Source organism: Dermacentor andersoni, chromosome 9 (genome assembly GCF_023375885.2).
Source record: "Dermacentor andersoni chromosome 9, qqDerAnde1_hic_scaffold, whole genome shotgun sequence".
Lineage (NCBI taxonomy): Eukaryota > Metazoa > Arthropoda > Arachnida > Ixodida > Ixodidae > Dermacentor > Dermacentor andersoni.
In genome coordinates, this window is record NC_092822.1 from 19,899,467 (window position 1) to 19,924,066 (window position 24,600).

Genomic DNA, 24,600 nt, shown 5'->3' on the forward strand with positions numbered 1-24,600 from the left:
AAAATGCACAAAGTAGCATTCTACTGCGGTAATTTCAATGGGCTCAGCACTGATTTGGAATAAAATTGTCCGGCTATAACGCATTTACTGGCAGTACACATAAGTCACTTGCATTGACTGCAGCTCCACGCAAAGCCACGAGCAGCTGTTTGGTGGACAATGACACTTTGTAGCTTATTTAGACTTGCAAGCAGAAGACATGCACAAGATTATAAACAACAATACTCTTTATTAAAAACAACGAAGGATACGACATTAGTGGGCAGCACTTGCGTTTCTGTCCGGCCAATCACTGCAAATGCAGTGACACGACATTCGAGCCCCTTAACGTCCAAAAAAGATCGCCTAAATGCAAGCACATGACCACAGTCGACACAGGGAAAATACGTCTTCAACTCCAAATGTACGAACTAGAGAAACTCGTTAACGGCAAAGCAGTTAGTATACACTCCAGAACACATCTAAGTGCAACAATCAATGTTGCCCGCACCTAGCAGTGCCATCCGCCATAATGTATCAACCACAGAAACAGAAGTAAACAGGATCAACACTTCTGTCTTTACACAGCTTGCAGAAGTCTGAACTGAAGTAAAACACAAGCGCCAATCTTGTCACATTCACAGTACCGAAGTGTAAGAGTAGACTTTTGTAGAGTGCTCGTTAAACAGGGCTATGCGATATGAGTTAGAAACAAAACTGATAATAAAATGACTTACTAGAATGCAATTATTCTTGGTGCTTGTGCAAAAGGCAGGCAAACATGTGGGCATGGTTAACCTAAAGCATCTTTCCAGTGCGATGGCCAGCGACAAGATTGTGCCAAAAGCAAACAGATTAATTTTGTGCGTTTAGGAGGTCCACAAATAAAACGCTTCTGCCAAGCATCACATGCTATGTACATGAACAAAATGTTGACACAATGTTGTAACAGCTGTCAACACAAGGCTCGTCAAAGTTAACTGGTTTTTGGCCCATTGCAGTTAATAAATTAGAGGCTGGGCTTTTCGATGATCAGGGAAAAAAGTATACGTGAATACTGGCACCATACTTTCGATTTTCTTGAGGACTTGTAGAACAAAGTTTTTTTCACCCTCCACAAAAAAATAAAAAAAGAATCACAATACTTGACCATGCAATAATACATGGTACATTTCACTGCCAAAAAGCTGTGAGACCTTGAGCCAAGACTGCGCTTTAGCTAAATGAGTGTCTCGACAAACACACAAAAAAGGAAAAACTAATAAAGTCACAGCAACAAAGTCAATGGCTTCTCTTGAATTCTACGAGAGAGGCAACTCGTACCTATAAAACACAGTGCAAGCGCAGACGATACGTAACAAATTGAGCATCGAGCGACGTTTGTGCCAAGTCTCTTAAACCAAGTCAACAGAGTTGCGTTGACAACACACACACACAGCACACACATGCATGCATGCAAACTGCCACATACTCTCATCTTTCTACACAGCTCGACGCTTAATCCACTCTGCAAGGATACAAGAGATGGCAAACGCCATTGATGTTACACACATACATGTTCGTAGAGTATACATTTGTGCGCAATATCTATACACGCAACGATCTGCACTCGAGGTCACAAATGTGCAAATGGCATGGCAATATTGAAAAACACGGTGGCCCATGCAACAAGGACACCACCACGTGACACTTGCAAATGATTTCAGTGAAAATGTACTGTCATGAGAAAAAGTAAGACTCCCCACATTGCGTGAAGTGACTGAATTAAGGGAGCAGCACTGTTCTTTCTTAAGGCATAGTTCATGCCCGAGGAACATCCTCAAATATACTCCGTTTCACTCATTCTGTTATGAAGTGAAGGCTCAGGCTCATGTGAAAGCCAGTTGCATGTTTTGAGAAGAAAGCAAGGCTCGCCTATTGTGCGCTGATAATCCTTTCAAGAAGCTTTCATTCAGTTGGTGCCACTATTGCCGGCGAACAATGGGAGAGCTTTACTTCTCATTATCCATTCTTGTTAGCTGACGCAATCTACAGCTTTCACTGTGCCACACAGAGTTGGCGAGATGAAGTACAGAAAATGACACCATTAACAGCTGAAGCAACAATAGGTGTCATAACCAGAGGGGAGGGTGTGTTACTCTTGCGTATAGGGGGACATGCATTGAAGATTTGGAATGCCCTTATTTCTTTCCCACCTAGTTCATGCTTTCTAACGTGAATGCAAGGTTTCTTTCCTCGCTATTTGGTTGCTGTGATAAATTTTCATGGAAGACTGCTTGAAAGAGGACAAAAATGCACGGGAGGACTAACGAAGTGGGATTTTGTTAGAACGGCACATATGGCATGCGTCAAGCGAGTTGCTCAGAAAAGAAATGAGCCTTTGAAGTTATCCTTGTGCCCTTATCATAATTGGGGACAATGCAGTGTCCAATTCATCAGAAACTTGCTGCACAAACAAGACTTCTTTCGTTTGTGTTCACAATGCCTAGAGAAGTGCGATAATCTCTATAAGGTAGTCAAGAGTGGCAACAAAGGGAAACAGGCAAATGCCAGGAAATAAGGGGTCGATGCAATGTGCCAGTTCAATCAGGTGCATTTTGTTGGTGACCAGTTCAAGTACATAGCACTGCCTTTTGCCAGGTTTGTTTTCCACGTGCGACGAGCATGCGTCTCATGCAAGGAGCTTTGTGAAAGTATACTTTACATTCAAAAGGACGATCGACAGGTGCATGTGAGAGCATGAACTCTGTGAGATGAACAGGACTGGCATAACATGAAACTATGCCAATCTGCTTTTATTCCAAATCCGCCATTAGCCCTCTACGATAGGTCAAAATGGCTTGACTCGAGCCATTTTGACCCATCACGGAGCACTAATGGCATATTTGGAATAGAAACAGATTGCAATAGTTCTATGTATGTCGGCCCAGGAGGTCATAATGAATAACACTGTGTACATTTCCACAATCAATCAGTTAAAAGTGATGCACTGTGGTGTTTGTTTTCTGCTATGTCCTCATCCCAAGGGCTGCTCTGTTTCCCATGTATCACACCAACAAGCCAAACAGACAGCACTGCAGCATGACCTTGGTCGCAGAACTAGCAGTCACTCAACCCAACATATTTTGTGCTCTTTCAATGGTGCTTTTCTTCAGAGAAGAATTTAAGTATGAGACCACACAAATGCTGACATGACTTCAAAACTCTTTGTGCAAGGTCCCGTTTAAAACAAACCAAGGTGCACAGATGCTTACAGACTTGGTCTACAAACGCGAGATGCATGTTACAAGTTTATATTCTTTGCACAACGGGGAAGAAAATAAAAAAATTGGTATGCATGACTTATCACATTACGTAGTGACCACGAAACGTCGAAAACCTCCACTACAGTCGTGCAAGAGTTTTTTCGAGAGATTACGTAAATGAGTGAACAAAGATTGACACAATACCACACAAAATCATCTTGACGTGCAAATACTCAAAATGTTCAAAACGAGCCTTCACTAACACTCCACGCTTCCGTGCAATGCAGTCACAAATGCGACGGTACGCCATGTGACGTGATGAACATGCAATGCCACCGCCGACAGTGGTTACTGTTCTATTGTTGCAAGTTGCAAAGAAAAATGTAGGGTGCAATGAGGAAGACAGATTGACTAGCATCTTATAAAGGAAAAAAAAAAAAAAAATCGAAAAGACTTCAAATGATGACAACCGAGGAAAGTCCGAGGGCCAGCAATTATTGAACAATTGACCACTCTGGCGGCAAGTCTCGTTCACAAAAGTAGAAATTTCACCGAAAATAACACTTGCAGAGAACACTAAATCAGGCCTGTTTTTCTTGTGCTAAGTAGCCCCTGCTGTTTACGTCAGCTGGCAATGTCAGTATAAAATGCAAGCACAAGTACAGTTACCGATAACATACACATATAAGCAGCATACATACGCATCTGTGCAAGATCAGCACTGTTTATCTTAGCATGCACAAACAGCCGTACTGAGTTTTGCAATGTATATGAGTAATAGACAGTAGACCATTGCCAAGTCAAAATGTGCCAAGAGAAACTATGCATAGCTTATGAATAACGATCATAACACACGATTCAGTGCCACATGTCATGCTAGGAATGATGTGCTACTATAATGGTATGAATGAGGCACCACTTTACAATCTCACCAAATGCTTTTAATTCGCCTTACCTGAAGAGCTACAACAATATGCAAAACAGTCACTTCATGATGCTGCAGCCAAAATGATCAGAGATTTCACTTGCACATTAAATTACACCTACACTGAAACATCTGCAGCTCGAAGTAATGAAACTTACTTGTCTTTTGCATTTTCTGGCAGCGAAGTCAAAGCATTTGCCCTAATAAAACAGTTAGTCATCAGGAGACATTTGAAAACTGATAAATAATTTGGCCACCTGTGGTTCTTTATTATGAACCTAAATCTCAATAAGTGTCATTGCATTCAGCCTGCATCTGAAAACAGGTGCTGCAGCAGTGAATGAAACCTGTGACCTCTTGTTCAGCAGCATGTCATAGCTACTGAGCAGCCACGATAGGTGTGAAAGAACTTCAAATACATCAAAGACTAATTTGGCAGTATGAAAATGGCTGCCACTTAACCTAAACTGCACTCACAGGGTTGAGTTGTCAATGGTCTACTGCGTATAGAGCCTTCGTTTCTGCACGCTCACATCAGACAAGCCTCGCAAATCACCGACCTTCCACTGCTATCGCCAACGTTACAACCGCCACCATCACCTTGACATCATTCCAAAAATAGCACCTCTTGCTACATTCCTATACGTGCAGTTCCGAACCCTGGTAGCGAAATGGCTGCCACAAAGGGGCAGCCATGCGTGTTGCTCAGGCAGAAAGAATAATGCCTAAACAGAAAGAGTGGTTTGGCAGTATTTTGCTTTGCAATGCGCTTCGTCTATAGAGAGCCTTGCGGAAGACATTCCGTTTTGCTAGTAGTGGGAAAGGAGTTTTTTCAGTTTTTGACGCGAAACTATTTTCTAACAGCGAGAATTCCGTGCCCTCCTTGGATGACTGCTCTTGTTCGATTTCGTAAAGCTTTGACACATATTTAAAAGCTACAGAACATTTTTGAAAGCAGTCTAATTCCAAAGCATTATACAGGTCATTAGGGAAAGTATACGGATTCCATGCCAGTTGAATAATTTTCACACGAACATTAAGAGGTTGTGAAAAGAACGACTGAGCAACAACCCTTTATGTTACAAGGCAGCAGTGAGAAACTGCAGTTCCTGCAAATTTTTAACCCAAGTGTTACATGTGCAGTTAATAACATCGCGCTTTTGTGCCATTCAGGAGTGAGGCACCCTGTAATGCCTTCACTAACCCTGTTGTACCACTATACAAGAGCCATCTACTGACTTAAATATAGAATTCAATCCCCTCTATGAATAGTATCTCACTTGTGCCAGATCCAGACTTCCCTTGTGTTCAAATGCACAATACAATCCTATGACACTGGACTTTGCAACATTCAACTCTACTGAAGTTAGGACTGCGTTGTCAAAACTGCACGAAAACAATACCTCGTTCCCATGTTTTTAAACCCCACGTAAGGGAGTATGCAAATTCTACACCTCCTAGCAGAAAATGAGTTGAGATGCAATGCAGTTCCTCGCCCATTGCGATGAAAATTTGTCATGAAATAACTTAGTTCTGTGCAGCAATGCTTACACAATTAATGGCTGAAATCTGAGATAACTATTCTAACCTCCCGTCATTTACGAAGCACATTGTTTACTTTTTTTCTACAATGGAGCGAAGATTGCAAATCTCCATCTCTGAAAAATGCAGGTGTGACTACTCTTTGGAGGACAACTCTTGGAAAGAAGTGGAAGTGAAAGAAACATACGTGATGTTTATCTAAACTACTGTATATTGAAAGCCACAGGTCATCAGTAGATCGCAGGCCAGGCATACTTGTTTGAAAGCCCGCACACATCAGTGAATGAATAGTAATCTAGAAGCCCAGTCTGGTCTAAGTAAACATGGTGCGTCTGATCACATGTGCAGCCATATTAGCTCCCCCATTCAAGCTTAGGATTACATCTAAATGATCTAGGGTCTTCAAGCACACCACACGTGGCCAGAATACAAGAGTCTGTTCAGTGTGTCCGACACACTTTCCCATTGCATGCAATTCTTCAAGACACCTACAGTCTGTCCATAGTTGTGTTTAGTAGCAAGTGTAGAAATAATATTTTTCAGTTTGCTTCATTCTTATAGTAGAATTGCCTTCGCAGTAGCAAAGTGCTCACCTGACAAATCATACCATGGTTAAGAAGTCAGTACACTAGACTGGCACTATAGTGGGAGAAGTCCACATTTATGCCATGTTTAGGCTACGTATTGACATGACTGTGCAAGAACCTGCAGGGACAGCCTTGCATTAGCTTCATAAATGACAGCATGTATTAGCAAATTATGATCAGGAAAACGTTAGCACATGGCACAGAGCCTAATTTCATACCAAATGATGATGCACACATCAGGTGAAATGAGAAGCAGGGCTTGAGAATGGTGATGTGCTATTAGCCAACTGCTGAGACTGCATGCAATGCCCATGTCCCTAGTTAGCTGCAAAAACAGCATACAGTATGCCAAGCTGTCACAAACCACTGTATGTGCAAATTGGGTTGCAACTTGGAGAAAAAAACTCCACCTCAAAAAGTTTGCACAACAATGCATGACATCAATAGCGGGTACTGCTGACAGCAGTCTGAATGGGTCGAGCATGGCATTGGCAGAAATGTAGTGGTTATTGGTTTGCCAATCTTTGTGGAAGTTTTACAGAAGAAAGCATTGGAAAAAATTTTTTCATCCAATATTAGTGGCTGCAGACGAGAGAACTGCCTCATTCTCTCACCCTTTTCTCAAATTTGTGGCTAGTGATGTGCGCTTGCTAGGCTATCTGCCATGCATACATGTGTTAATCCTAGTGAAGCCCGTGACTGTACAAACCCAAGTTGCAGAAACCGAACCAAGGCAAGATGTTACAAAATTTCACAAGTTACCTGCATACACCAGTCTTTAAGGAACTCTAGGAAGTTTTTCAGGAGTCAAGAACTTGCAGGGAAAGCAGCAACTTCTGTACTGTTTCGCAGCGCAATGAAAAGAAAGCAACAAGCTGAATGACAAACACAGTCAAGGCATATGACGAGGCAATGACAGCCAACTACCTATACGCTCATCGCAGGCTGGTTTCATTGACAACTGGAAAAATAGGTCAACCAGGTCAAGCAGCAGGGACAACGAAAGAATGCACAGGATGTACTAAAGCACAATCTTCCAACTAAGAGGAGGGAAGCTAATTAAAAGTTTACTCCAATGAACATATTTCTGCAAAGTTATAAAAAACAGAAAATTAAAGACTAGTAAAAGTGCTACTAAGAGAGGTGTGGACCCTGATGAGACGAGGACATATATTTCATAAAAGAAATAAAAAATAAAATCCGCTGCTGAGTGATGCACTACATAAAACCATATGAGGTGCAGCAAGAACTCATGAGTTTGGGTTCCTTGCGCTAAAGCAGCAGAGGGAGCTTTGATGACTAAAAACTACACAGGACAATACTAACCATTCGAAACATCAGTTCGTTGTCATTACAAAAAGACTGCTCACAATTTCTACACTGGGCAGAGACAACTTCCACAGGTTGTGGAGGCAACTAAAAAGTTAGGATTAGGAAAAATTAAGAAAAATAAGCCAACTAAGAATTAGGATGATGTCTAAACATAAAGGAATTGATCTCTTGATTGTCAAAGTAATAAAACATTAGTCTTTTGATTCCCTCTTTCCAAAGTTGGAGGACCTTACCGAGAACAATCCTGTCTCTCTTTCATTGTCCCTAACATCTTGCGCAGTTCACCTACTTCTCCTTGGTATGTGACACCATGTCCAATGCAGTAAGTTGTGACCAGCAAACAATTTAAGTGGTCCAGCTCACTTTTTGTCAATGAACTTCCGTACAATATCATTGTGACAAAAAAAAAATAATAGAAATCACAGGTGCCATATAAAAAAAAATTGCGTGCATAGCACAGCATAGTGTCCAATGTAGCACGGAAGTGACAGCCGATGGCCGGTGACAGAAAACAACATGTAACTGGAACACTCAGAGATGACTACCGCAGCACGGTCCAAGTCAGGCCAGCAAGCCCTTGATGTTGCGTGGTGTCGTTTCGTCGTTCAAATGACGTGTTGTGTACCTGAAGAGAATTGGAGGAAAGTCCAGCTTTAGCTACTCTGATAACAGCCCAACAAACAATACGAACCGCATCCAAATGATTTCCGTCAAAATTGCCAAAACACTACTTAACATTTTTGCAAAGAGTGTTTCTTCTACATTGAAATAGTCACTGTATGCTTTGTTCAGTGCCGAACGAAGCTGAATACATCCTGGAGCCATATTCTTGATCTGTTGCCTTGAAAACTAATTACCGAGTCTTGTAATGTCTAGCCCAATAACTGGGAAAGAATTTCACTGCAAGATGCGCCTGTAATTTATTTTCAATCAATCACTGGCAAAGAGTTTTAGTAGCAAGACATGCCTTGTACAGTCGCCGACCAGTAATTGAGACACCGATAACTTGAACATGCCCAATTATTCGGACAACCTTGCGGCACCATCGCTGGCTACATAGACAGTGCATAAGGTCCACTAAAATTTCGTACACCTTGCAGCACCCTGTTTGGTATTTGGGCACCGCATACAGGACGCATGCTAGTTTGGCCACGAAATCAAGCAAAAATAGCAATATTTTTGCTTCGGTACATCACCCGGCCATTGTGGTGGTGCTTCCTCGAAATTGAAACTAGCGAAGACCAGTCAATCCAGTAGTCACCGACATCGTTAAGATCACGAGACAGGCCAAGCCAAGCCAATAAAATCCTAAGCAGTATAATTCTATGGCCACACTAGCTGTACTGCATTTGCAGTTTGTCGTTCCTTTGTCATCCACCATTCCTTTGCATGAGCGACACGTCCCCGTACAGCTAATTTGATTGCTATTGTGAATTCTTGTTCCTTAGATTTATCAAGCAGTTTCAAGTGGTGCCAAATACACCCTTGGTGTCTACACTGATGAGGGCGGTGATTAAGTGAGAGAAGTGCTGGACGATGACTGTTGCGAAAAAAAGAAAAGCTGCAATAATCTGCTATCGGAGTGCTGCCAACCTCTGCTACTGACCAGTGGATAGAGCTGTGTTGCATGCATTAACTGTTCTTTTATCTATCGGTAGCGACAGCGTGACAATGGTTGAAACACATTGACCAGGTCGCAAGCATGCAAATGTGCATGCAGTAATGCGTTGACAAGCTTTGTTTGCCGCATGTGTACTAAAGTAATTTTTTCTGGCAAAGTCAAAATTTGAGACTTTCAATAACACAGTAAAACCTCATTAAACCGTACTTGCTTAAACAGTAGTAAAGTCAAATCCCCGACACAGTGGCCATTGAACATAATGTGTTTTGTATCCACATAAACCGTACCAGCTTATTGCGTACATATCGGTTAACACGTAGTGTTTCCACTTTTCGTCGTGCAAAAACTGCGGTGTGTCGTCTCCATCGGGCGGCCTGGCAGAAAAACAAGCCTCAGAGATCGGAACAACGGCCTCCAAGCACCCTGTGCGTTCGCTTGTGAAGCCACATCATTTCGGCGGCATGCCAAGGAGTGTTGTGGCATCGCGTGCAAGGACTCTCGTCATGCTGAAGCTCGGATAAAAAATACACCAGATGCTCAGCATATAAGAAAAATTAGACATAGTTCATGCTATCGAACGTGAGACGAAGAAGTTGACGCTGGCATGCAACAGGGATCCGCTCTTGACTACGGTGTGTGGCATTTGGAATGCGAAGAATTTGCTCGGCAGCACTGCTGCGACCGCGAAGAGATGGCGGCTACGAAGTTCGACTTTTCGCCATAGTTGCATCTGTTGTTGCTGAAGTGTCGGCTAGAAACAGTGATGAGCACTACATGGAAAGAGACAGCACGGGTGATTCAGGCCCGACAGTGGCAGAAGCTGCGTGTTACGTCAGCCTCATGAATGCAATCGTCACAACGAGAACAGCACTCCGCAATGAAAAAGGCGCCCCGCGACGCCCCGTTTTTCGTTGTAATGAGAATTTTAATTCGCTCTAGAGAATTACCGCGAGCACTCTGGAACATGAAACTAGCCTATTGCATTCCTGATGAGATACAGCTTAAATTATTAGGATGTTTTTAACGACTCTGGGAACGCTAAAGTTGTCCTTTTAAGGCTGACTGAAAAACCCCTTTTGCCCCTCGGTGCGAGAAGTCGCAGGATGCTTTGCATTAAAATTGATTCTTATCCAAGATCTTCCTGCCCTGCGCCCTCCTAAAGGCTGTGATATTGGTTACATACACACAAAGAACCTGATAATGCAAAAGGATAGACAGTTGGGAGAGTTGGTACGGTAACATGATCTTGGCTTCTAGCGCGAAGTCCTGTCTGCTCCTTTCTGTGTCAGTGTTCACTTGCGCTAGAAGCCAAGATCATGTAACCTGATAATCATGTAAGGAACCACTCACAGCTATCCACAAAGAAAGCATTTAACAATGATGGTGAACTCAAGCCACCTACTATATTCCCACCTCAGTGGATCGAGGAGTTCCTTGGCAATATTTGGCATTGAAGTCGGTTACACCGGCACAAAGTAGTCGAAAACCACTGAGCCACCAAACAGCTGTAGAAAGCGCCACTGACGACGGCCAATCAGCAGCCAATCATGCTCACCTTAGCGCATTCAGGAGTCCCTCGACAACATTTGGAGGCTGCTCCTTGAGGACCCTTATTGACCGTTTGACCTGACAATATAGAGAAACAGTTTTGATTTGACTCTGGAGTTATTCTCGACACATTTCAAGAAAGGCACAGAAGCTAAAGGCACGCAGCATTTTCTATGTTCAGCAGAATAGACCTTTTTTTAAATTCACAAGCGCGCTTCAGTCATCGTTCAAAGGAAGTGAAAGTGCCAGCTGCACATGCAGGGGCTTGTTGCCCGTGCATGGTTTACATCCACCAGAGCTACGTCCACATTCTACATGTTATACCACACAGGAGTGCTTGCATGGAGTGTTTGCAAAAATTACAGCCGCTGTTACTTGGATGAGCTGCCTAGCAGAAAAGTTAGCTTTACAATAATGAGAATGGTCTATACCACAAGCACATGTAAGACTGTATAAAGGAAATGCTCCTAATGTGCAACTCTGATTTGAGGTTTCAAAGCAGTAGCTGCAAAAAGCTGTGTTGACACAGGCGAGATTCGAAACCTTTGCTGAATGAGGAAGGGTATCAACACCCAGCAAGTATGAGTAAGTGGCCCGACTGAAGAATGATTCACTGATTGACAAGGTCTAACGTCCAGAATCAACAGGAGCAATGAGGTGCTGTAGTGGGGAGCTCTGGATTAATTTTGACTGCCAGGGTTCCTTTAACCCTGTAATGCTATACGTATCATAAATCTTAGGCTGTGTAAGATACCTCGAGGCTACAATTTAAGCATGGCAAAAGCTACACTACTGTATGTTAGAGCAAGATTTCAGTTGGGGCTAGTTCAGCCGACCAATTACTAGTTAATTACTATACTAAGCATGTTTTAACTCAAATAACATTACATTGTTTCTTTTGTGCAAATGTAACCTCCATGGCTGGAAATAAAGATGAACAAATCGTTATAAATTTCTTTTATGTGGAACTATTCGGTTATTAGAGGCGTTCCTTCTTTTTTCTTTTCTTGTATACTGAAGTCTTAGCTTGTGCATATTGTGTATGTGGACTACAGCTTGGAAAGTACGCTTTGCACTACATGAACAATGCTGTATCCTTGCCTTCTGCCAGCTTTGTTTTATAGGGGCTACCTATGTTTTATGTTTATCATGGTATGGGGCTAGTAAGGCTGCTGAAATACAGCTTTTCTCCCACTATTCTTTCCCACTTATGTGGGAAATAGTGGGATATGTACATATTGGTATGTACTAATGCGGTGAAAAAAATTCACTAAATCTAATTACGTGTTTTTGGAATGTTGTTCTCTTTGAAATGTAGCCATGGTGTCTAAAAATTGAATCCATGACTCCATACTTGGCATCAGAATGGTGCAACCAGCACAGCAGGTATGAATGAAAATACCAGGTTACTGATCCCTGATCAATAAACAGAACCCCGGTTATTAGTCCCTCAATTTTGCAATGTTCTGGGTTTTACGACAGACAAGGGCAGTTCTGGCAAACTCCCTACAGAGACAATGCATTAAAAAACTGAATTATATGATGAGAGATTGATTATATGATGTGAATGTACAACACGATTATATACGAAGCATGTCTGGGCTTGTACGACGACCTGCGCGAAACTGTGCACCTAACGACGGGTGCATGAGAAGTGGTGCCACCAGCATCTAGCAGTTCCCTCGCACCGCCGTCCCTTCCTGCATGCAGAAAGCTCTAACTGGTTTCCACCTTCCTCCTAACCTTTTTCGTTCCCTGCCGTTCGCTGCCCTCTTGTTCACCACTAGTTTACCTTCCTCCTTTTCACGGCACCCAACCACCACCTGCATTTGTCCCTTTGTTGAAGTCTCACTGCGCTTTCTCTCTTTCGGAGTTTTATGTTGACTGCCTGCCCACACTCCTTCATGCTTTCATTTGGGAATAGTTTCACTTTTCTGTGACTCTACATCGGATGCGTCCACACATACGACGATCGCACTTGCGGCATTGTGCCAAGCTTGCTATCTTCCCAGTGAGCCGCACGCTTCGACACGTCTGTTGCCGAGCCTCGCAAAAGTGAAACTATCTCTAAAATTGATCATTGTAGCACGTATGGAAAGCACAAAAGCATGTATGACGATCGAACAGATTAGACACCGGAAGGCACACAGATCCTATCGTATGTGCATTTATGCATGCAGTTTAGAGCTTTGTTTATGTGCGAGCACACGACTTCTTAAGCGTATGTCGCTGGGTTTCTAGTTTGGAGCCGGTTATATCACACAGACACTGCTGGCTGCCACCTCGGATGAGGACAACACGACAGATGCTGCCGTGCTCGTGCCTACGTTCGCAGATGTACTGCATAGCATGGACAACATTAGGATACTCGATGCAGTAGGCAATCTCCTTGTGAAAGTTGCTGCACTTAAAAAACAGCTATTGCTGCATGGCTCAAAGAAAGTCTAAGAAATTGACCAATTTTCTTAGACTGTAAAAGAGAAAAGAATGCTTCACCATGCTGGTGGGCAGCGATTGCGGTACGCTGCATGCTAAATCTCTCCGGTGGAACGTGATTAATGACTGCAAGACAATTCTTTTCATATTTACTTTTGGCGGTTTTGGTTTCTGTCCTGCAGAGTATGAGCCTGTAGGTTAAACTGAAGGTCTTCGCAACTCTCATGCGAAACCATGTTGTATTATAGACAATTCTTGTTCGGATCATACAACGCCCAGATTACATGACATTTTCATCTGGTCCTGAGAAATTCGTATACTCGGGGTTCCACTGTACTAATCATAGACTGACACACTCATGAGCACGTACAGACGTGGGATAGTGTGACTAAAGGTGTGACTGGACGGGAGTATGAACCCAAGTGACTCTCGGCAAGCATAGGTGAACGTCGGTAATAATGTAAGCGAGTGATTGAAGGCATTTTGGGCATTTGTGGGGGAGCCGGCAAGTGTAAACAAAAGCTAATATGAACTCAAGTGAATGTCTATGTGAGTAGACGAGAGTGTGAGTGAATGAAAAGCCAGAAAAGATTGGTGAATGAGTATCTACTCATTGTATTGACTTACATACAGAATAGGAATGAATATGTAATGAACACTAACACGAAGCCTTAGTTCTTACCTGCCCCATTCAAACCAGCACGCCACATAGCATTTTTTTTTCTTCAGGCCAGTCACTGAACCAATTTAAATGATATTTCCTAAAGAACAAGTCAAACTGCAGAAACTCTGCAATTAAGGCCTTGAAGACTAACAGAAAAAACATTCAGACATGTTTCCAATCAACTCCACAATAGCAATAGGTACATGTCACTAATATGTAAAGAGCAGCTCGCACAACTGTTAGCGGGCAAACTTGCTTTGTCAGGTTACCTAATTTTAACAGAATAGATCAAGTAAATTGACTTTGAATTCCACAGCATTGGCGAGAGAAAAGAAAGAAGACAACTCACGTCAATATGAGACGTCTTGGTGAAAGCTCCCTGGGGGTGAACATGGTCGTAGAGGATGATAACGCCTACCATCACCCGCAACACAAAGAGGATGGTCTCTTCATTCTTGAATCGTGAACAAATTTCTCTGCATGAGAAAATGAATTTGTCAAAGCCCTAGCCACCCATTAGTTATGACGTCACTTGTGGTCTAACACAAGTTTACTTCATGTCTGGTGCTCTGCACGCATATACTTGCACCTTTCACAAATTTCAGTCAATAACACGGCATTTTACGTAAATCCTCTGTACAGTCATTCCATGCTGTGTTTTGCAAAGTCACAGGCAGACAATACAAAAACATTAAGGGGAAGTTTTACCTCAGGCTTAACTCCACTTTCCCTTTCAAATATACACAAAATGTATATAAATGCTTTCATTCAATTAACTGCTGAACTGACTGAAATTTGTTGCACTTGGGAGAGAGAGCTGAATTGTACTGATAGTTCGCAAGCTAAATTTTTATTTAAAGGGAGTGACAACCAATTTTCATTGTGGACATTTTTTTTACAGCAATGGAGAGCTTACCGGTCAGAGTGCAATCATGAAATGCTACTGCGAAGAACTCCGTGCAATATTTCTTATCAGAATTTTTCTATCTGCAGTGAGGATGTAGTCATTCACTGGAAGCATGCTGAAAACGGTGATTGGGGAGTGCGACAGCGATTTTACGCTGGCATTATTAGGAGGCGGCCGACAAATGTCGCCGTAGCTGTAAAAAAGTACGAGTCTGTTCATCAAGTCAATCTTCCTGCGATTCACGTTTTCTGAATTGTTAAATTATTTATGTGATAATAGCTACGTGTTCTTGTGGTTTCCTGTTCAAGTGTTTTGGTATTTAACCAGTCAAAATGAAACCAATCCGATCGAAAATGAAACGATGCTTTTACCTGTGATATGCAATTCAGTGTGTTGCTGTAGCCATGCGTGCGCTTTTAATTTCCGAAGCATAGAAAAAGCATGAGTAACAATATACGAAGTGCAATTTTAAGCAATAATTATGCTGTACTTAATAACAGCTGACTTACGTACAGTAATCTCATAGACGACATCTGAAGTACGCATTTCATCGCTGGCCCTCGCTACTTAATGGTTTTTGAGACTTTCCTTGGCAATCTAAAATTGATTTCTACTTAAACAGCATGCTGGATTCTATCACTACAAATCATGGTAATTTCATTTCCATCAACATCTCTCAACACATTCCGGCCAGTTGTCAGTCCCGCAAAGGCATCTAATTTCCCTTTACAAGATGGCCAAAACTCATTGGATATGAATAACAATTTTGGCTAGTTGGTTCAAGTTAATGGTACAATTTTTGCAGTGCGAAACACTGAAGTGCGTAAAGAAAAAACAAGAACGAGGGGTAAGCAAAAGAAATCTAGTGCTTGTCCTTTTTCTAACCCTCCATTCTTATTCCTTTCTTTCGCACTTCAGTGCCTTTTGCTGCAAAAATCAGGTCAGAAATCTAAGTTTAAAGAAAACAACCACAAAGTTTACAAATATAATGCTGTACCAAAACATCTCGGTTATGTAAACACCCTTTAGAACATGTGAAGTGCACAAATAGAAAATATGGGTATACCACTTTCGTCAAATTGTTCTAATAATTATGAGCATTTTGCACAAGTGTCCTGCTCACATTTTAGTGGCATATTTTACAGCGGTGTTTAATATATCAATTTCGTCCACTGCAGCTGCACCTCTATAGGTGCTGCTTACAGAACTGCGATACCATTTCATATGGCCAAGTTACAAAGTTGCAAGCACAATGCTTTAGTTTTCTTAAATTTTACGATATTCAACAATTTTTTTTTACTTAGTAGTTCTGCGGAAACCCGCAAGGTGGAGAGAAGTAATTAATAAAGGGAAAATCAGACATCCACCCTTTTGTAGCAATTGCTACAAAGGAAACCCAAACGGGTTCCTCGAAAGAAAAGCCTCAGAGTTGAAGAAAAATTCATCCTGGTCCGGGACGAACTGGTGGGTGTCTGATTTTTTCTTTATTAACCATTTATTTTGTACGGAATTCGTGCCCTCAATAAAAATTTACCGTATTTATTAAAATATCATGCAAGTTTTCTTCCCCATAGTCTTTAGCCTTGAATCAATCAGTGCTTTTCGAATGCAACTCTTTCAACAAGGTTTTACTGTTCTACATCTGCTATCAGCTGTTCAACTCATTGTTTCAACGAGACATACTACACCTTAAAGAGTGATGGTTCTCAAGGGTTACGTTCAGTTTCCCAGAGATACAGTGCATTTCTATAGCTGGGCCTCTGGCAACCGATTTCTATGGTCCCTTCAAGACATATCAGAAAGCACCCGCAGTACAAACGTGGAACAGCACAATCAATTGCACAAGAAATGGTTGGGAAGGCATTGTGAGGGATCTCTTCGATCTGCATTGCCCGCACGCTCACCTGTTGTCGACCATCCTCTGGCACACCTTGGCCATGGTTCCCAGGGTCTCCGTAGTGTTCTCGATGGGCAGGTCCTTGTTCTCCGAGACAAAGCGTGTTGTTGCATCGCTAAGCACCTTCAGCATAGGAGTCGCGTGCGCGTAGAACAGCGACATGTGGTTTGCGAGCTCGTTGGGAACCTCCAGGCCATCCTCTATGTTTTCCTGCATTTTTGTCAGAAACACTCATAAGGAAGCGGCCCGATTAGATTAAGTACCGGCCAGGAAAGGTATGCTCACGTGAGGAAAAGTGGAATCGGACACCCTGTTGAAAAAATTCTTGTGTCCCATAACTCCCATATCGCAGAATACCGATGAACATGAGATCCAATTTAAGAACCCACACATTCCCATGTCACATGGGATTATTGGACACTGGAGTTATGGGGCATATAGGTTTTTTCGATAGGGTAAGCAGAGGACATATCGCAGGATACCGATGAACATGAGATCCAATTTAAGAACCCACACATTCCCATGTCACATGGGATTATTGGACACTGGAGTTATGGGGCATATAGGTTTTTTCGATAGGGTAAGCAGAGGACTCTCAATCAGCATTTCGATTTTACTGAGAAACCCACTTTTACAGAAAGTAGTGCCACACGTGAAAGAAGGCTTAGCACAAAACCAGGACCGAAAAAACCGTTGGAAATTGGTCAGAAACCACCAGAGAATAATTGTCTAAGTCAAGCAACACCTTCCCGGTACACTAGCCGAGATATGTTGATGGTTTGCTCTATTGGTTATTGCTATGAGTTGTGTGGGCGTTATGTTGTACTGCCTCCAGGATTGGCCGATGTTACAAACCACTTAAACATTTTTCAGGACATGTATTGTGCAGTTGTGTAAGGATAAACGCCCCAAGTCACCAACTTTGATTACAGTCTCTAGGACCAGCCCACTTATTTTGGCAAGACAACCATCTATGCAAAGTGTGGGAGGAGGGGGGGGGGAGGAGCCAAAGAAAGCTTTACTTTGAAGCATAAACTGCCTAGCTGCAGTTGTCCGGACAGTCGCACTCCCATCTGTTAACCTTTCTAGGGTTGCAAATGTCAACTGTACACGTGCGTGGTGAATGCATGTCAGAGAATGTGCACTTTTGGAAAGGAGCACCACCTAGAGTCACCCCAAAAGTGCTGCCGTTTCAACTTCTGGCACAACTTACACCCATGCAGCTATGGGAATTGTGGAAATGAGGTTCCTCATTTCTGATCCCTCCACGAGATGCTTGCCCTCATGGTTCAACAAAAGATAAGCAATTACTTCGTTCATAGGTGGGCTTGCAATTGGTTGCATGAGCTGGCTGTTTCAAAGATAGAAGGTAAGATGAGGTAATTTTACTATGTTAATTAAAAAGAATAAAAAAATTGTTACAGGTGCTTCGCAGAATGAACTTAATTCGTTCTGGGAGTTGATTTGTTCTGCAAGACATTCATTCTGTGGGACATGTTGGATTGGTTCCCAGGGGAAGTCTATTCGTTCCCAGACCTTGGAAAAATAATGATGCCAGAATGCAAGAAATGTTGCAACACATCAGAAACTGCGTTTACCAGGAAAGAACAATGTTTGAGATTCATACAGAGGTGGTGGAGGATGAAGGAGTTTAAACACACTAGTGTTTGCACCCATCTGTATGTTTAGACACACTTCTCAGTTGAATTTGAGTCAGTCTCCCTCAGCTAGATGAGGCGGAAGACACTGCTTTCGAAGAGCTTTTTGCTGTCACTGTCCTGTTCCTTTTTAAAGATCCAGGGCAGAAGAGATGATCCAAGGTCACCTGCCTTCCCCTTCAGCACATTTCTGAAGGCAAGAAGAGAGCCAGGACAGGGGAAGGCAAATGAAGGCACAGAAACATGGAGGCCAAGGGGAAAGCACAGGTGCACCTTGTTTCACTGTAATAGGGTTTGTTCTGCAAGCTGAAAATCCCAAGCAAGTCTGGATCGCACTGCAAAACGTTTGATCAGCAAGGTGCTCGCTCAATGAGGCACCACTGCACAAGAAAACCAAATATACAGTGCGTCAAATTTTTTTGTTGCTTCGATATCACTCGAGGAATATTTACTAGGCTTGTCTTAAAACAAGTCATTCGGAAGATCTTTAAATCCACAACAAGAAAATTGACCCTAACAGACCACATTTTGAAAAAAATAGTGTGTGTGTGTGTGTGTATTGATCCTCAAAGGATTAACAGCAACCAGCTCTACAGACTCATAAGTTTGGCCTTTTTGTCCCTTGAGATAAATACCAGTTGCCCTGAAGCAATTTGCTGTCATGCACCCTAATTTTATTACAGCTTGTAGTTACACGACCTGTCTTAGCTCACCTGGTTTGCCAGTCGTAACCTGCTAACCGTCCTGCGGTAGTAGCTGAAGTCATTTTGGATTGCTGGGTTTGTCATCTGCAACAGAGGCACACATGAGCACTTCAGTTTTGAAATTCTCACAAGACATAAGTTATGGGTTCTTACACTTGCAGTGCCAAATTTATTTTTCAGACGACCATCAGAATCTCCCCTAATTATGTTATATGCATTGACAACAGCCTTGGTTATTGCGATATCAGCAGCACACTTGTTATTTTCTGTTGTCTGTCACTAAATATATTTTAATGTTCTTCGAAGCTGCATATAGGCATGGCCAGAGAAAAAGTATGAAGCTTGACATTTCTTTTAACTTGCTTTTGTTGTCCTGTATGCCATGTGTCATTGTTGGTATTGCGAGGAAAGGAAATTGCAGAGGTGCAGGTGGGAAAGTTTTTGTCGATTTGTACGCACGTGGGAAAGGCCGCCAGAGGCCCCAACTCTTCCTCGCAACTGTCAGAATTAAGTTCAAGCTCTGAACATGACTCACTAGAGCACTCCGGGTTTATTTCTTGACTTGATGTGAAGAAACATCCAAACATACGTATCGAGTGTCGAGAAAAGGGCGGCCATCGTCGCCATGGCTACTAAACCCTCTGCTGTCATTTTAAAACCCAGGGAGCCAGGCTTCCATTGTATTAATGGTAATTCTGCTCGCACAAAAAATGATGTTTTCTGGGAAGCTTGTGCCATACAGTAGCACAGCATGACAAAACAGAATGATAGAGCAAAACATGACAAACAAAATGACAAAACTGGCAGTCATCTGTGCGGAGACTAAAGAAAATATCCGAATGAGCGAGACTCATTCGTGGAATTGAAAGGGTAAATGTCCAAAAGCAACTCAAAGGCTATTCAGGAAGCCATAGTGGGTGGGGGGAGCTCTGGATTAATTGCGAACGTCCAGGGTAGTTTAACAGGCACCCAAAGCCCAGTACCAACCGTGTTATTCCACCGCCATATGTGAATGCAACTGCCACAATCAGTAAGCAAACCAGTGACCTCACAATCAGCAGCTGAATGCCAAGACCACTAAGCCACTACAACAGATAAAATTTCCATGATGAACAAATATGAGTAATGCTCGGTCATCATTACGATCAGAGCGTAACGGGAGACAAATCATACAAGTTGACGATACATTTCAAAGGCAGCATTCAGTAGGCAGGCCTTGTCATTCAGAGTTCTTTTGTTTGTTTCTTTGCTTCTTTGTTTCTTGTGGTTCCTGCTGACTTGTTTATGCATGATATGAGCACATGAGGCATGCATATGAATACGAGTTAGAGTGTCAATAAAAACAGTTGGAAGTCAGCAGCTGTCCTTGTCTTCCTGTGTTTTGCCTCTCAATTATGTGCTGGTTGCAATAATACAGTACCTACCCACCCAAAGCCACACCTTACTGGTTGATGCTTAAGCATGATGCGAGTTCACTTATGGATGCAAGTAGCCACATGCACTCCTGTGTTTATTTCATTTGGTCTATAAGGATGCTTTGCATGACCATTTTGCAGAATGCAAATGCTTTGTATTTAATGTGGTCAGAACTTGTAACCAATGAATGCAGTGTGATGAATGGGACTTCCAGGAGTCAACAATAGCAGCCATATGTGGAAGTTTCTAGCCAGCACTTCTGCTACTTCTGGACAAATGTCATTCTGTAATCTGTGCAAACACAGACACCAGGAAGACCACAGAAGTGTTACCACAAGACTGAGCAGCAGCTTTGTTTTCATGTGGGCCTGGGTACTTCTGACAACAGTACATATGCATTCGTAAGAATGCAAATTAAATTTGGCGAAGCAGTTCTGCAGATGCTTGCAAAGTGAAAGGAATATTCAAGAAATGAAAAAAAAAACTTTCTCTGTCATGCAACTCAAGTTTGTTTTCGGCAATTCCCAGTGTTTATAAATGAGAGCTTTGCACTATAGTGGAAACTGCACAACGGATATAATGTCAATATCATCATCAGCAGCCTGGTTATGCCCACTGCAGGGCAAAGGCCTCTCCCATACTTCTCCAACTACCCCTATTAAATACTATGAAATACTATTAAAGCAGGCTTTCCCGCATGCCTAAGGTAACACGTGGTGCAGCATAGAAGGGATGTTGGCAAGGGGTGCCAACTTGTCCATTAAGCTTCAGGAAAGCATTAATAATTTACATGAATCCATCCTGCTAGTATTGTCATCATTTCTGCTTCTCTGAGCTCTCGACTGTGATTGTTGTAATGCTGTGTTATGTCGCACTGTCAGCCCCAAAAGTCTACGGGACTTGAGATATGTGAAAAGATTGAATTTATCTTAAGCCTGTGCACATATTCTCAAATTGAAAGTTTCAATCTGTTGTAGCTTTTGCAACCTAACCAGTGATCCATTTAATTAGAAGCATAAAGCCTGAACAGAATAAAAATTCACACTAGTCGTGAAACTCGTGTCCAGTAAACCTTTGTGGCTGGGTGTACCTTACTTTTCAGACATCAAGAGGTACAGCCGAGTCTCACGTTCAAGCAAATCTGGTATGTGGAGGAGGAGTAAAGTGACAGGACACCTGGCAGAGAAGCTTGGACGAGAAGCTGAGAGATAGCTTACCTTGAGGTCGTCAAATTTGAGTACGAAGTCCAAGATCTCCGCGAACTGCTTCACAAGGGCCTGTTGCGTTTCCAGGTGTTCGCGAGGGGTCCGCGGACCCGAACATAGCTCCCACAGGATGCGCGGCACAACTTCCTCTGAAGACAAGAGTGAAGAAGAGGGCAAGACTGCTTGTCAGATGTTGTAGAAACTTTCATGTCAAAATGACAAAAGTGCCGCGTAGCACTAAATGCACAGCCAAAATAGGCCTAGCACTAGGGTGAAATGACCAATATAGGAGCAATATGACTATTCTTGGGTTGAATTTGGCCTGAATTTTTGTGTTGCTGCGAGATATTTTAAAATAAAATTTCTCTACTTTCAGAGAAGAAGCTGAGAAGTCTTAACCGTCAATGACATATTTGCTTGAAAGAAGTGATATGCCGATTTGTTTTTCCTATATTGAATTGCTCCACAGTAGTTCAGCGATGTATGACCGGATGCATTTCAAGAATTAGGTTTCGTCTCTCTATGCATGTCCATTTTTACTTTTTGTCATGCACAAAAAAATTGCGCATTACCTTTTCACTTCCATTTGCCATTCCATGAGTTTAGGTGTTCTTATGCTTACTGCATGAATATTTTATCACTGTGGCCTGCTGTGTTTTGTATCTAATATGGGTGCTTATATTTTGAGCTTCCTATCTATACTTGGTTAACTCCTGTATTACATCTCACGTTGCACAATCTTATGTGTACGTATAGGATTTATATGTGTATTTCAGGTTATAACTACACTGTGTGCATATCTGTAAAGGTGGATGAGACTGTCGGGCACAATTTAGTGTTTAGACTGAAGCTCCTCTCAATGCTCTCTGAGGAACCAAGGCTCGTATAATGCACATGTTCCTTTAGCTTGACTATTCCTTTATCATCGTCCACCATTCGTGAAAGGCAGATCCTGGTTACAATGTAAGCGTCGAACCTCTCAGACCCCTGAAAATCCTAAGAACCGGAGTAGAATCGTTGCATATTGCATTACCCCGACGTAAGTAAACTTCAACTGTTCAGTAACAGTATGCTCTGTTTGGTACACTGTCTTCTTGAAGGCTAAATGTGAACTACTCAATAGACTAGTCAGTGTTGTAGTAATATACCAGAAATTTAATGATGGCAGCCTCTGGCAAAAGCAACGTAAGCTAGGCCATTCATTGCAAGTACTCACCTAGACTTTGTGAGAAGATGTAGAACTGCTTCAGCTTAGAGACAAGGGGCAGCACGGCCTCCCAGGCTTTCATCTGACGGGCTTCACTTCTTGGGTTGGCTATAGCCTGCGCAATGAATGTTGGTAACCAATGCAACGTGTTCACTGGCTCAAAACTTGTTTACAAACAGAGCAGGGGCGAGATCGCACAAGCATCTCGCTTTCAGAACATTTCCTTGTGCTCTTGTGATCCGCCAGCACCAGACTTTCTTCAGCGATCGTCTACATGGCAAGGTGAGAGCCTCCTACATCCCCTAATCGGTGATGTAGGAGGCTTGCAAAGGCTGATTGCCCCTCGGCAACGGAACAAACGATTACTGTGAGTTTCTGACTCGTTTGGTTTTTGTGACGGGCGCACAACCATCTGGTTTTCTTGCGTGCGCTCACATACACGGTCTGATTATGTGCACACGCACAGCAACTGTGCGCGCCGGTTGCTCTGCTGAAAGCGAGTTGAGCGGCCATTCTCTTACGTGGGCTACCACTCAAGTGCCGAATCAGAACATATATTTATATATATTTCAGCATATGTACTTTTCTATGGTTACTAAAAGTATCTATGGGAGCCCATCTGCATTCATGAATAAACAATGCATGTTACCTGTAGAAAATATTTTTTGTCACTTTGTGGTCGCAGCAAAAAAATTTATATACATTATTTTCGAAATACTAGAACAGTCTGAACATTTTAAATCTGCAATTAGAATTCAAACCTGGAGGGGTCACATTACGCAAAGGAAGACTCAATCCTCAAAGGGTTAACGTGACCTAATGTATGGCAGACGAGCATTTCTGCATTCCGCTGGGATTTACCTAACATCTTCGAGCTCAGCAGCGCAACACGATAATAGCCATTGGGTTACCGCGACTGGTTCAATAAACTCTCAAGCATTTCTAGCATGCTTTTATTCAATGGGTATTCTGCTACTTAATATTGCCTTAGCATCAAGCTCATGCCCTTCCTGCAGCGATCCGTAGTGGTGGGCAGTATGTTTAAACAGAGCTACAGGAACCCTTCATTATAATAAAATTGTTGTATTCGAAATACCACGTTATTCGAAGTTTATCACGGTCCTGGCCACAGTACATTCATTTAGACAGGATGATTTGAAGTGGCATGCCCGAGACTCCACTTGGTGCAAAGTGTAAAGGCGAGAAATCTGCATGGGACTGCTCGGCACAGTGTGCACGATAACCTTTTTTTGCTTCTCAATATTAACTTTAAGAAGCAAACAGCACTGCGAAGGTCACTCCGAGCTACCGACAGCTCCTTGGGGCTAACTGCGTCACATGATGACAATCGACACACGTGGCAGATGCTCGAGAGTGCCACAATGTCGGCAGTATCGTGTCTCAACTACAAAGGGCAGCTTTGTTTCAATGCACAGTTGCGAGCAAAAGTTGAGACCATGGCATCAGCAAAAAATTGAAGCACACTGAAGTGCAGCTCTGTGGCCTGGAACTGGTTTAATGCGTTACATTGGTCAATCAAGCGCATGTAGACGTGCACTCTTGATTTCAGCCAAAATGCCCAGGATGCAGAAAAAAAAAGAAAATCTCAGTGCCTTTCGTGCCCAAGCTTTTGCTTGCAACTGTATATTTTAAGTGCTCCCGTACTGTTGGTTAGGACTGAGAGCTACCACAACCAAATAAAGTAGTATATTAGCCTGACATTTCGG

General features: G+C 42.5%; 1 protein-coding gene across 2 annotated transcripts in view; it reads right to left on the minus strand.

The window, feature by feature from the left end:
• Positions 1 to 209: 209 nt before the first annotated feature.
• Positions 210 to 24,600, minus strand: part of LOC126527185 (CYFIP-related Rac1 interactor B) — a 35,511-nt gene continuing 11,120 nt past the window's right edge. For both annotated transcript variants that reach the window (XM_050174938.2, XM_050174939.3), the window contains exons 4-10: positions 22,883 to 22,988; positions 21,679 to 21,815; positions 19,055 to 19,129; positions 16,691 to 16,893; positions 14,229 to 14,355; positions 10,787 to 10,857; positions 210 to 8,235 (exon numbers count right to left, since the gene is read on the minus strand). In XM_050174938.2, the coding sequence (XP_050030895.1) occupies positions 8,172 to 8,235; positions 10,787 to 10,857; positions 14,229 to 14,355; positions 16,691 to 16,893; positions 19,055 to 19,129; positions 21,679 to 21,815; positions 22,883 to 22,988 (783 nt within the window). In that variant the 3' untranslated portion in view covers positions 210 to 8,171. The remainder of the gene's footprint in view (positions 8,236 to 10,786; positions 10,858 to 14,228; positions 14,356 to 16,690; positions 16,894 to 19,054; positions 19,130 to 21,678; positions 21,816 to 22,882; positions 22,989 to 24,600) is intronic.